Source organism: Delphinapterus leucas, chromosome 17, assembly GCF_059928025.1.
Source record: "Delphinapterus leucas isolate spDelLeu-1000000601 "Yukka" chromosome 17, BTC_Dleu_Yukka2, whole genome shotgun sequence".
Taxonomy (NCBI): Eukaryota; Metazoa; Chordata; class Mammalia; order Artiodactyla; family Monodontidae; genus Delphinapterus; species Delphinapterus leucas.
This window is the reverse complement of record NC_143145.1, coordinates 29,203,163-29,216,951: the sequence shown is the minus strand read 5'-3', so window position 1 is coordinate 29,216,951 and position 13,789 is coordinate 29,203,163. Positions and strand designations below refer to the sequence as shown.

At 35.4% G+C, this 13,789-nt stretch overlaps 1 protein-coding gene across 3 annotated transcripts in view; it reads right to left on the bottom strand.

Annotated features, from left to right (window-relative positions):
* NUDCD1 (NudC domain containing 1) overlaps positions 1–13,789 on the bottom strand; it is an 88,049-nt gene that overhangs the window by 48,155 nt on the left and 26,105 nt on the right. For 2 of the 3 annotated variants that reach the window (XM_022584579.3, XM_022584580.3), the window contains exons 3-6: positions 11,947–12,132; positions 7,953–8,133; positions 4,365–4,547; positions 348–552 (exon numbers count right to left, since the gene is read on the bottom strand). In XM_022584579.3, the coding sequence (XP_022440287.1) occupies positions 348–552; positions 4,365–4,547; positions 7,953–8,133; positions 11,947–12,132 (755 nt within the window). Of the gene's footprint in view, positions 1–347; positions 553–4,364; positions 4,548–7,952; positions 8,134–11,946; positions 12,133–12,285; positions 12,932–13,789 lie in introns of those variants that run through there. The other variant, XM_089898813.1, reaches the window with a different exon arrangement.

The window sequence follows — 13,789 nt, the reverse complement described above, 5'->3', positions numbered from 1 at the left end:
ATTAAAGTTAATAGAAAAAAATTATTTCTATCAAAAAGTTTAAAAAGCACAAATTTAAATAAATGACCAATTTCACCTATTTATTATTATTATTGTTTCTGTTATTATTATTATTGTATCCAGAGCTGGTAATGAAAAGCACGCAGTATAATGTAAACAATAATAGTATCTTTAATCTTAACTACAGTAATTCCATTTTTAATCTATCTTAAGAAAAATAATCAGCAATAATGATGGACCTATTGTAGTATTCCCCTATGATGTAACCACTGCAAAAAGTATAAAAAGAAAACAAGGAAAAAGTGAAATAATAAAAATTTTAAATATAAATAAAACTATAAAAATACCTATTATTCTCTTTAATTATCCATGTACTGCTTTCATGATCAATAGATGAATAGAGATTTCCTTCCAAAAACCTCTGACCCTTCAGCACAACGTTGACATGATCAGGCAAAAACTGTATTTGAATGTCTTCCTTAGTACAGTCTTCTGGAAGCGATATTGTTACTGTCAAATCATCTTCAGTCTGTTGCCAGTAATACAGAGGTTCTTTTAGGAAAAGAAAAATGCATTATGTAATTAAAAAGCTGAGACTAGGTCATACAAAAGAAAACCTATCTTAGCATATTTTCTAGTGATCGTCTCACAAAAAAATAATTATGAACAAACACAGAGAGATGTCCATGGGGAATTTTCACTTAAAGAGTTGTAGCAATTTACTTGACATTTTCCTGTTCCAGGATTACCTCATGCTCCAAGAGATACACATTCATAAAGTACAAATCATAGCAACTCTTTCATCCCCATTCCTTCTCTCCCTGCCTCTCAGTATCCCTACTTCCCTACTTCTCCCTCTTCCTCTTATACACGTGCACGCACGCACACACACACACACACACACACACAGTGGATTCCGAGTTCAAAAGAATACCAAATATGTCATAAACTCCTGTCTGAAATTTTCACCACAGCCTTGATTTGCCAATGTTGGAGCAATATAGTAACTCTGTGATACAGGAGACTACTGTTATTTGGTGGGATACATGTCCACACAAAAATAAAAGATATTTTCCTTATAAAGGTATTGGCTATTCTACCTCATTCACAACATGAAAGCAATTTCATAGCAAATTCAAGGGCTGTCAGTATATTTTGTCTAAGTTCCCAATAAAAGAATCCTCCCTTCATCACCTTCTCTTAACTCCTCACCTTGTCTCCTAAAAAGCTATCTACTAAAGAGACACTTTGAGACCCATCATACTATCACCATGGAAGTAGGAAAATAGGGCTTAAATGCAAAATGAATATTTGCTTAATGGCATCCATAAACATTAATCTGTCTATCCACTCATCAGAAAGGAATATAACAGGGCTGTTAGGAACTAGTGCTCCAGAGTTGGCTAGTCCATGGTCTGAATCCTGGTTCAACCATTTAATAATTCTGATACACAATCCTCATTTTTCTAATCTGTAAAACAGTGTAACAGAATATTACACACCTCTTAGGACTGACTGGTGACATTTAAATGAGTTAATGCATGTAAAACATTTAATATCAACTCTGTTAGCTAAATATATTATAAACTCTCACTAAATGTGGGTTATTATTCTTTTTATTTTTGTGTGGTTTTATGTTAAAACTTGGGGGGGTACTTGATATGCTGAAAGATATAGCATAAGCATGGTGTGTCTCCTGGAAGGGTCACTTTTATCTGATATTAAAATTTTTCTTTTAACAAATATGATAATATAGAAATAAATATAAAACATGCGGGCTTCCCTGGTGGTGCAGCAGTTAAGAATCTGCCTGCCAATGCAGGGGACACAAGTTTGAGCCCTGGTCTGGGAGGATCCCCCATGCTGCGGAGCAACTGGGCCCAGGCACCGCAACTGCTGAGCCTGCACTCTGGAGGCCTGTGAGCCACAACTGCTGAAGCTCACGCGCCTGGAGCCCGTGCTCTGCAACAGGAGAAGGCACCGCAATGAGAAGCCCGCACACTGCAAAGACAAGAGGCCCCTGCTCGCCACAACTAGAGAAAAGCCCACGCGCAGCAACAGAAGGCCCAACGCAGCCAAAAATAAAATAAATTAAAAATAAATGCATGGGGGGCTTCCCTGGTGGTGCAGTGGTTGAGAGTCCGCCTGCCAATGCAGGGGACACAGGTTCATGCCCCGGTCCGGGAAGACCCCACGTGCCGCGGAGCGGCTGGGCCTGTGAGCCATGACCGCTGAGCCTGTGCGTCCGGAGCCTGTGCTCCGCAAGGGGAAAGGCCACAACAGTGAGAGGCCCACGTACCGAAAAAAAAAAAAAAAAGCATGAATTTTTAGGATAAAATTGTTACTTCGGGGTAATATCTAACTTGCATCACATTCCTTTAAGTCTCAGATCCTCTATCTTTTGCCTTTAGAAGTACTTTTAATAAAAACTTACTGAAAAAGCTTGAAATATAGCTTAAAAGACATACTATAAGCTCTCTAAGAAATGTTTTACTCATCCCTCGTCTCCCACAAACATTAACAAGGCAGTTTATACATAATAATCATGCAATATATAATTTCTGCCAGATATGGGGATGGGAGGAACCTGCAAAATCACATGAGCTTTTAGTATAAATTAAGGCCATGGACATAGACTGAAGAGAAAGCCAGAATTTTCTTACTCCCCTCTCCATCAAAACTATACAAACACCTAAATAATTTTTTCCATTGTTGGTTGCTTTGAGTACCTTTCTATAACTCTATAGACTGTATTAGGTCTTCAAAGAAAATATCATTATTTATAATATCATGACAATACCAAATAGGTAATAGATAATATCAGTCTTCTTGAAGTTTATAGAAAATGAAACCGGTATACATACTCAAAAGAGTGCTTAAAAGAAAGCATACTAATTAACAAACTATGCATAATTTTTAAAAATTAGAACAATTTTACTTTCTTATTGTGAAAGTCCAATGATAAAATAAATACAGAAGAAATTTCCCAAGAGAAAGTGGGTACAAGAAAGGGCTATTTATTAGAAAGGAAACAGAAAAATGGAAGGGACTTGTGGTTTACACTAAAAGGGGAAAACGAATTCAGGAGGAATGCAAAATATAGTGTGAGATGTCAACAAAAGAAACACTGGACTAGTGGCTAGTGATTTAAACACATGATGTGTCCCAACTAGCCTGCAAATCTGTCTTGGAACCACATGGTCCTAGCTACTAGGCAGACTGGTTCTAAGGATTAAGGCAGTCTTTCATTCTTCCACAATCGCTCACCAAAGGAGTTCAAAAGCGCATGTGGTCTAGAGATATGGATAGCTGCTCTGGCTAAGCTTTAGGAGAGTTTAACATTATAATTAAGACAAAATAGTAGAATTTATTCAGAAAGGCATCTCACATAAAAACATCACAAGATGCTAAATAAAACGCTACCAAGCACAACCCTTATAATTGGAGTTGTACATGTTTACAAACCTGGAGAAAGTATTTTTCAAATATTTATTTCATATTCAAATATTATATAACATATAAATTAAGTGCTTGAAAAGTATTTTTAAATACTTTTCGAAGGATTCATTTTTTAAGCTATAAAAGTATATAAAAATATACTTATAAAAATAGTGAAACTAATTTTTATTTTAAATAATTAAGTTGTTAAAGTAATAAAAAGGGTAGATTCAAAGAGTAATATATATAATTGTTAAATATTGTGAAAATCTCTGTTAAGTAAAATATACTAGTCCCTGGCTATAAATACCAGAAATATAAACAGTAATGATTATAGAAAAATGTTCTCTGGAATACTTTTAAAGAATATGTACTCTTTGTATACAAATATAAATTTCTCCTGAAAGACCTTTTTACTCTTTTCATTCTAAAACATTACCTTCATTCATTCACTCATGCATTCATGAATGAATGCAACACTGAGAAAACTTAGTGATTCTACCCCCAAGGAACCTTCTTTCAGTTTAGTATGAAAGATAAGAACATGTAATTAGGACACCTATAATGAACAGAGGTTAGCTTATTTTTAAAAATTATTATTGACAATACTAATATGCTGGATTTTCAAACACCAACAAGTAGACATTAGTATTTGTTTATTCATTCAATAAGTATTTATTAAATATCTAGTCAGGTAAGATAATATATAGGTTTTAAAAACATTTTTGGTAATTACAAAAGTATTAAATTGAACAGTTCACACTACTTAGGTGGTATATTTTATAAAAGACCATTCTGGGAAATATAAAGGAAAATAAAGAAAAATTAAGCACCTATCTTGACCTGGTAAAACTCATAACCTAGCTGGGAGGACAAATCAGATATATTTTACACAGGAGCTCTATGGATATTCGAAGTAAAATTACCTTTGATTTTCTCTGACATGTCTTCATCCTTACTTTCTTCAAGATTTTGACCAACTTGAACAAATGTGAAGGACTTGTAAGAGACAATCATTAGACCATTCCCATTGGGCTCAATAGCGGCATAATGGGGCACTGACTTTCCACGGAGAATATTACGCTTAGTAATTTCATATTTTTTTTTATCTGTAAGAAAATAAAGCATTTTAGAACAAAAAAATTACAAATAAAAAACTATATAATAAAAATATTTGAATATATTTGTATATTAATTCTAATTTAAACTAAATATTTTAAATGTACTATTAAAAAGCACACTATTAGGTATCTTTTTTAAAAAGGATAAAAAAACTTACAACCTAATATTCTGTAAATAAATCCCTATTTTAAAATACTGGGTCTGCACCTCCTAGAGAAATGGAAATAAAAACAAAAATAAACAAATGGGACCTAATGAAACTTAAAAGCTTTTGCACAGCAAAGGAAACCATCAACAAGATGAAAAGACAACCCTCAGAATGGGAGAAAATATTTGCTAATGAAACAACTGACAAAGGATTAATCTCCAAAATTTACCAGCTCATGCAGCTCAATATTAAAAAAACAAACAACCCAATCAAAAAATGGGCAGAAGACCTAAACAGACATTTTTCCAAAGAAGATATACAGACTGCCAACAAACATATGAAAGGATGCTCAACATCACTAATCATTAGAGAAATGCAAATCAAAGCTACAATGAGGTATCACCTCACACCAGTCAGAATGGCCATCATCAAAAAATCTACAAACAATAAATGCTGGAGAGGGTGTAGAGAAAAGGGAACCCTCTTGCACTGCTGGTGGGACTGTAAAATTGATACAGCCACTATGGAGAACAGTATGGAGGTCCCTTAAAAAACTAAAAATAGAACTACCATACGACCCAGCAATCCCACTACTGGGCATATACCCTGAGAAAACCATAATTCAAAAAGAGGCATGTACCACAATGTTCACTGCAGCTCTGTTTACAACAGCCAGGACATGGAAGCAACCTAAGTGTCCACTGACAGATGAATGGATAAAGAAGATGTGGCACATATATACAATGGAATATTACTCAGCCATAAAAAGAAACGAAACTGAGTTATTTGTAGTGAGGTCGATGGACCTAAAGTCTGTCATACCGCGTGAAATAAGTCAGAAAGAGAAAAACAAATATTGTATGCTAACACATATATATGGAATAAAAAGTAAATGGTTCTCATGAACCTAGGGGCAGGACAGGAATAAAGATGCAGACATAGAGACTGGACTTGAGGACATGGGGAGGGCGAAGGGTAAGCTGGGATGAAGTTAGAGAGTGGCATGGACATATATATAATACCAAATGTAAAACCGATAGCTAGTGGGAAGCAGCCGTGTAGCACAGGGAGATCAGCTTGGTGCTTTGTGACCACCTAGAGGGTGGGAGGGAGATGCAAGAGGGAGGAGATATGGGGATATATGTATATGTATAGCTGATTCACTTTGATATAAAGCAGAAATTAACACACCATTGTAAAGCAATTATACTCCAATAAAGATGTTAAAAAAAAAATACTGGGTCTGATGAAATTTGTTCTAGATTGTGGTGTCCAAGTGGTAGCCACTGGCCAGAGTAGCTATTTAATTAAAATTAAGTAAAATTTGAAATTCAATGCCTCAGTCACACTAGCCACACTTCAAGTGCTCAAAAGCCACACATGGCTACCTGCTATCACATTGAGTGGCTCACATATAAACACATCCATTTTGGAAAAATTTCTATTGGAGAGCAGTGCTCTAAATCATAAAAGTGACTGCCTTACCTGAAACATCAACCTCTGAAAAAAACTACCCGTTCCTTGACTACAGCCTGTCTACTTTCTCAGCCAGTATATGATAAGTGTCTTCTGAAAAAAGCTACAAACTGATGATACCAGAAAAAGTGTGGTGTGGACTATTTTCTTCCCATTCTAGCTACTGATAAGGGTCTTTTTTTAAATGAAATATGTTTATGGCAGAAATGATTTTTATACACACTCAGATATAGATCTATCTGCCTACTATAACCAAATATAAATAACTGTACTTGGAATTTTTAAGATATAAACAATTAACTGTATTCTGAGTTTCTGGTAAATTAACTGAATTTATTCTATGAAAATAAGGGGTTTTTGTCTTTGTTTTTTGCTTTAAAAAGTACCCAAACATTTCAGTTGAGTCCGTACCTTTACTTATATTGTTACTGTGGGTAACAAATTTTTATTACAGTGGGTAGTGCTTGTAAGCTTCATAATGAACAGTCAAAAATCATAACTCAATGTCATGAGTTACACATAGTAACACATATACATACATAATAATACAATTTGTTCTAAAACATCTGTCAGTGTTTTTTCTCTAAATCCTCACCTACATTCACACATTCACTTCATACATATTTAGGAATAGACTTTTCATTTCATGAATGAAATAAAAACTCCTATTTTTCCTCCACAGGTACATGCACAGCAAAGAGTCCTAGCTTCCTCTAAAGACCCAAACTTAGACACTGTATATTTTACTGGATGGTTTTTCCCAACACGTGTGGGACAGAAAACAGTAGGTCTCAAGTGAATTATTCCATGGCTAAATGAGTTGGGAAATGCTGGGTCAAAATTAAATTTTTTCTACTCAAAATTTCTAGAAACTTGAATATGCTTAATGTGAAATGGAGATATCGTATGCCCACATTTTCAAACTTACTTGACCATAAAATATAACATCAAATGTTCCACTCAAAAGAGTTTAGAAATATAACACTGCTCTGTAATGTTCAGGGAAAATAAAAAGTAACACAATTATGTTAGTAATTCAGGGACAAGAGGAACTGAGATATTAAGAAAAGAAAGTTGTGAGCCAAAGAATGAATTTTATATTTTTAAATCACAAAAAATCAAAAGAATATTTAAATACATGTAAAAATTTTATAAAATTCAAATGTCAGTGTCCATAAACACCAGAATACAGCCTTACTCATTCATTTATGCATTCATCTATGGCTGCTCTTGCACCACAACATCATAGTTGAGTAGTTATGATATAAGTCAAATGGTTACCATCTAGCCCTTTACAGAAACTTTCTAACACGTAATCTAAAGTTTTCAGTTACTGTGTTCCTCCAGAGATAAAACTACAACACTGGAAAGAAAAAACAAATTACATTAAATATTTCGAAGAACAAATCTTGTGTCTGTGTGTGTGTGTGTGTGTGTGTGTGTGTGTGTGTGTACATACACATACACATATTAACATATACTTTTGTATATATTAAAAATATACACTTAAATTATTCCAAAATTATGTAATAGTGTCTCCTTTTACACAAAAAGGCACATCTGACTATGGAAACACATTATTATTTTTTTATAATCCATACCTAAGGAGAAACTATGTATAAATATTCATTCCACCGGGTGGCAGGTACCAGAATCATAACACAGTGCCTAAGAAAAAGCAAATAGCATTTACAGGAACTTCTTTGCATTTCAAAACCTACTAAATTACGGCAACCACTACAGAGAGATCAGATTTTTGTTGTTTTACCTTTACTTTTCTTATTAATAGTGACCCACTCCAAGGAAACATAGAAACCACTTCCTTTCATATCCAATTCCTCTTTCTCTATTCGAAGAAGCAGGGTAGCTATCGAATGTTCTTCAGCTTTCAGCAATGAGATACTGTGAATTATGATAAAAGGATTTCCAAGCTCTTCATTAAACATAATCTACAAAAAAGAAAAAAGATGCCACTCACAAAAATGTATCAGATGAATGTATACGGCACAGAGGAAATATACAGAATTCTGACAATCCAACAAATAACTCGGATACCATCCATATTTACTACAAGGATACAAAAATGAAAAAAGCCCTTAAATAAAGCGTACAAGTTTAAATCATATTGCTTGAAGAAAGAACTTTTGGAAAATACCTAATTGTTTAACAGAAAAAACTGATCAGTACTCTTGGCTTAAAAACAAAGAAAACAACAGGGCATCCAAACAGCATCTAAAGGAGAAAGGGAATTAAAAGCAATCTTCTAGAAAAGAACTGTCAAATTTAAAGAATGTTCTGTACAGGACATGAGCAAGTCAACATGCATTACTGCATCTCTTCCCCTGTCTCATCTCTGATTTATTTCTGCTTTCTTCCTCTTAGTTTCTGAATACAGTTCGTGTGTATTTGTGAGTGGGTGTGTGTATGCTTTTTCCTTTTGTTTTTGGTTTGGTTTGTTTGTCTTTGTTTTCTGGAAATTTACAAAGGTAAGAGTCAAAGGAATTAGAGAACAAATCACAAAAACTTTCTTGTTCTTCAAAAACAAAAGAGCCCACTTACATTTAAAAGGTATAATTCCACCAACTCTATTTAAATACTGAAGCTCCTTTTTAAAAAGCGAATCAAAGCATTATGCAAAGACACACAAAATCTTATCAAATTCTTTTTATAAGACAAACACATAATCTAAAAGACTATTATATTTTTATTAAATACCAAATAGGAGAGGTTTTAAGACTAATTTCTAAACAAGCTTTTCAAATAAATGAAAAAATAAATAGCTGAATACTAATCTGAGACAAAAATTAGCTTTTTTATTCTTTTTAAACCCATTATCTGGAATCCCCTCATATCAGCTCCTACCTGAAAGCCTTATAAAGAAAAATGTGCTTTACCCCAATGTTCACAGCAGCACTATTTACAATAGCCAAGACATGGAAGCAATCTAAATGTCAATTGACAGATGAATGGATAAAGAAGATGTGGTATACCTACAATGGAATACTACTCAGCCATAAAAAAGAATGAAATAATGCCATCTGCAGCAACATGGATGGACCTAGAGAATATCATACTAAGTGAAGTAAGTCAGACAAATACCATATGACATCACTTATATGTGGAATCTAAAATATGATACAGATGAACTTACAAAACAGAAACAGACTCAGACTCAGAAAACAAACTTACGGCTACCAAAGGGGAAGAGGGATAAATTAGGAGTTTGGGATTAGCAGATTCAAACTACTATATATAAAACAGATAAACAACAAGATCCTACTGTATAGCATAGGGAACATATTCAGTATCTTGTAATAAACTATAATGGAAAAGAATATGAAAAAGAATATATATATGTAAAACTGAATCACTTTGCTGTATACCAGAAACTAACAAAACATTGTAAGTTAACTATACTTCAATAAAAAATAAAAGAAAGGCTTCCCTGGTGGTGCAGTGGTTGAGAGTCCGCCTGCCGATGCAGGGGACACGGGCTCGTGCCCTGGTCCGGGAGGATCTCACGTGCTGCGGAGCGGCTGGGCCCATGAGCCATGGCCACTGGGCCTGCACGTCCGGAGCCTGTGCTCCGCAACGGGAGAGGCCACAGCAGTGAGAGGCCCGCGTACCGCAAAAAAAAAAGTAAAAGAAAATTTTAAAAAAAGTGTGCTTTAACGTCATCATTTTCTCTTTATGTTTGAGCAACTCTGCCAAAATTATTCGAATAGTAGAGCTTTGAAATCCATTCTAAAGTCTTCCATAAGCAGGGATAAAAAACCAAAAACACCTCAAATACTCAAAACAGAGATGACAGACATGGTTTTTTATAGTTGGTTGACTGGGTTCTGCTTTTGTTTGGGGGACAAGAAATAAACCACAGGGAGAAAAAATTGAAAGTTCTGCCAAGCACAAGTAGCCAGTTTACTATTTCCTTCTCTTCTTTCTCTCTCATGAGACCACAGGAGTAGATGTCTGGACTCTTAAAAATTCTTAGGCTGAAGTTTCCAGTCTTCTGAACAAACCTAGCAAATCAACTGTGATATTGTTGATATATAGCACCCCCATCACATTAGAGGCCACACATTTGGAAACAGGCAGTCTTCCTTGCCTTCTTTTATTTCTCTTTCTACATTTGAGTCATCACCACCACGCCTGCTTGGCCCCCTTAGGCCCTACCATGCCCCCGTCACGCTCACTTTTAGCCTCCTCTCTTACACGAATTCCCCCAAAGTCTCGAAACTCTACTGAGTTATTTCTCTCAAAGCGACCAATATCCCTCAGTATTCCTCCCACCTCAGTAATGCCCAAGTCCCATCCCTTTCCCACTCCCCCCACCTCCCCAGAGAGTGTTGATTTCATTATGATAGTACAAATACTGAAGAGGATGTGGAGTGAATTTAAATTTTGAATTCATTTACAAAATATTATTGAAGGCCTAATATGTGCCAAGGAGATATACACAGCAAAAACCAAATGAAATATAAACCCATATGAATTTCCTTCTGGTGGAATATGTGGTGTTATTTTTAATCTGAAGGTGAACAAGGTCAGTGTGTTTCTTACTACTGAAAACCAACAGAATCCACACGGCTTGATAACAGATAAATTCTCATTCATATCTCTCCTGCCCATCATTCTCCAAATTCCTTCCAACTATTTCAGGTAGCTGTGCTATATACCACATTGCCTCAGCAAGGAAAAAAAAAAAAAAAAAAGTTATTACTGGAGGCCAGAACAGAAAATGTCACAATGTCCAATAACTATTTGAAACTGTGACTACAAAGGCCCCCTATAAACAGGCTATTGTTGTTCTGATAATTTACTGTGTTTTTTGTTTAGTTTTTTGAACATACTACAATTTGGAAGTATAGCATTTGGTATAACTTAGTAAGAAAGGTAAACCACTAAGGCCTTCTTGGTTTTTCTCAAATAATTAAAGCCTGGTCTTTGTAGGCACCTATTGGTCTGATAAAAATATTTTATAAGATGTAAAATATTAAATTCATATCGCTTTAGCTACCCAGAACGAAAGGCCACCTGCTGAGATTTAGACAGTAGCAATATCACATTGTACTTATTAGCACAACTCAGTGTCATTCTTCTCTACCTTCAAAAACTGTGGCTCTAGAGAAAATAATTCCATATTTATTACTATTAAAATCCTAACACCTGCCCCTCAGATTTAAGTCTGTTACATTGTTTTTAAAAAACTGAAGTAAAAATGACATCTTGGAGACTGGTACGTAACTATAGTTATTTATTCTACAGTATATTTTTCTACGTTGGGAATACTCTGGTATAGTTACTATTTGACCAGTTTAAACATACCAGACAGTTAGCAGAGTGGTGCAGCAGTGTGCTGGGCCCTTAAACATACCAGCAAATAAAACAAGAGTAGAGGAGAAAAGACATGACAATGCAATTTTCTGGCCAACTCTTCAAGAAGAAGAAGGTGGCAGCATCATTGCTTAGTGTACTGCTTTACACTTATAAAACACTCAATAGGTATTTGCTGAAAAGCAAATGCAATTCTTGACAACTGCACGCACCCCAGATCAAAACAGGAATAGCTAATATATCAGTTTCATAAAAGGTATACATTTTATAATTTAACTTAAAAAGATATCCAAAACATTATATATTATAAAAATCAAGAGGTCACATGTAAACTATCCCTAAAAAAGTGTTATTTCAAAATCATTAAGATCTAATTTGAATATACTTTCCAGACTTTGCTAAGTCTAAAGAAAAAAAAAAAACCTCACCTCCCATTTTTCAGAAGCACTATTTCCACGTTCACCCGTTCCAATGAGATACAATCTTCCAGTTCCATCTGACAAGGTAACCCAAGTAGAAGATGTGAAATGCATGGATGCGCAAAGGCGATTGTCATATGCTATCAAATCTGTAGGAAGTCGAAACACCTCTCGTGGTTTTCCTAAGGCAGTGTCCTAAAAAGAAGCAAAACATTATAAATGAATCCCGCCCTCTCCGTGACCCATACACACACAGAATAAATATCTTCAGTGCACTGGTTACGCTCCTCTTCAAGAGTAGGTGCCTAATTTCCCTGCCTTTCAGTGTGAGCTGTCCCACTGACTCACTTCGAAGAAATAAAAGCGACGGTATGTGACTTCTCGGACTCGGTCATAAAAGACTTTACATCTTCTATCTTGCTTTCTCTTGGATTGCACATGGCAGACACACATGAGGAGGAAGTGAGGGCTCCTGACAAAAACCAGCACCCTGTGAGTGAATCATTTTGGGAGTGTACACTTTAGCCCTAGTAAAGCCTTCAGATCACTGCAGTCTTGGCTGACACCTTGGCTACATTCTCTTGAGAAACCCTGGAACAGAACCACCCAGCTAAGCCACTCTGATATCTCACTGAAACTGTGAGATGACAAACATTTGTTTCAAGTCACTAAGCTCTGAAGTAAGTTGTTACATAGCAATATGGCAGAAAACTAATACAATGCAGTAATCTAGTCTTCATTCTTCTAAGTTTAAAATTAATGATCAGTATTTTTAACTAATTGGAAATACTGCATCATGTTCTAAACGCCTACACGGACATTCCTGTGGTATGAAAATGCTGTATTATGTTATTAACAGCTTGGGTTTTTGTTGACACATTTTTATCATGTATATGTCCTTACAATATAAAGTTGTAAGATGGATTACACATCATTAAAATGTTTTACAAGAAAATATATAAAAAGGGCTACAACTGAGAAAATAAACTTCCTCTCATACACCAAACTGTATTCAATTCAATTAATTTTTTAAAAATTAATTAATTCGTTTAGTTTTGGCTGTGCTGGGTCTTCGTTTCTGTGCGAGGGCTTTCTCTAGTTGTGGCAAGCGGGGGCCACTCTTCATCGCGGTGTGCGGGTCTCTCACTATCACGGCCTCTCCCGTTGTGGAGCACAGGTTCCAGACGCGCAGGCTCAGTAGTTGTGGCTCACGGGCCTAGTTGCTCCACGGCATGTGCCATCTTCCCGCACCAGGGCTCGAACCCGTGTCCCCTGCATTGGCAGGCAGATTCTTAACCACTGCGCCACCAGGGAAGCCCTCAATTAATTTTTTATTGTTGTTTTAGTTTTTAGTTAACAGGTTTTCCTGCAGTACAAAAATAATCCTTGATTCATGTATTTCATTCTCTACTCCTAGAACTGTTTAGGTCAATATATGTACATATTAAAAAAATTTAAGTAAACTATGTCCTTATTAGCCTCAAGTTTTTTAGTGACCCACTGTTTCTTTCTAAAGCATGCAATTTTCTTTAAAACAGCAACTTTCCTTCTTTCTGTACTCATATTTTACTGATTTACATAATATTGCATTAAATAATGAAAATGCAACGACAAACACAGCTGGCATAAAGTTTTTAGAATGACAAAATCTCGGTATTAGTGATGTAAAGCTAAACTAACAGAAACAGAATTGTAACAGCATAGTACTGAGTAGCCTACTGGCAATAAACATTAAGCTTACCGTGGTCTTGAGTCAGTATGTTATTCAAAGAGAATAGAGAATATCAGTTAACCCAGTTAGTTAAGTGAAGGGCAAGTAAGAGAAATTTTACTGCAGGCTGATGTCTACGTA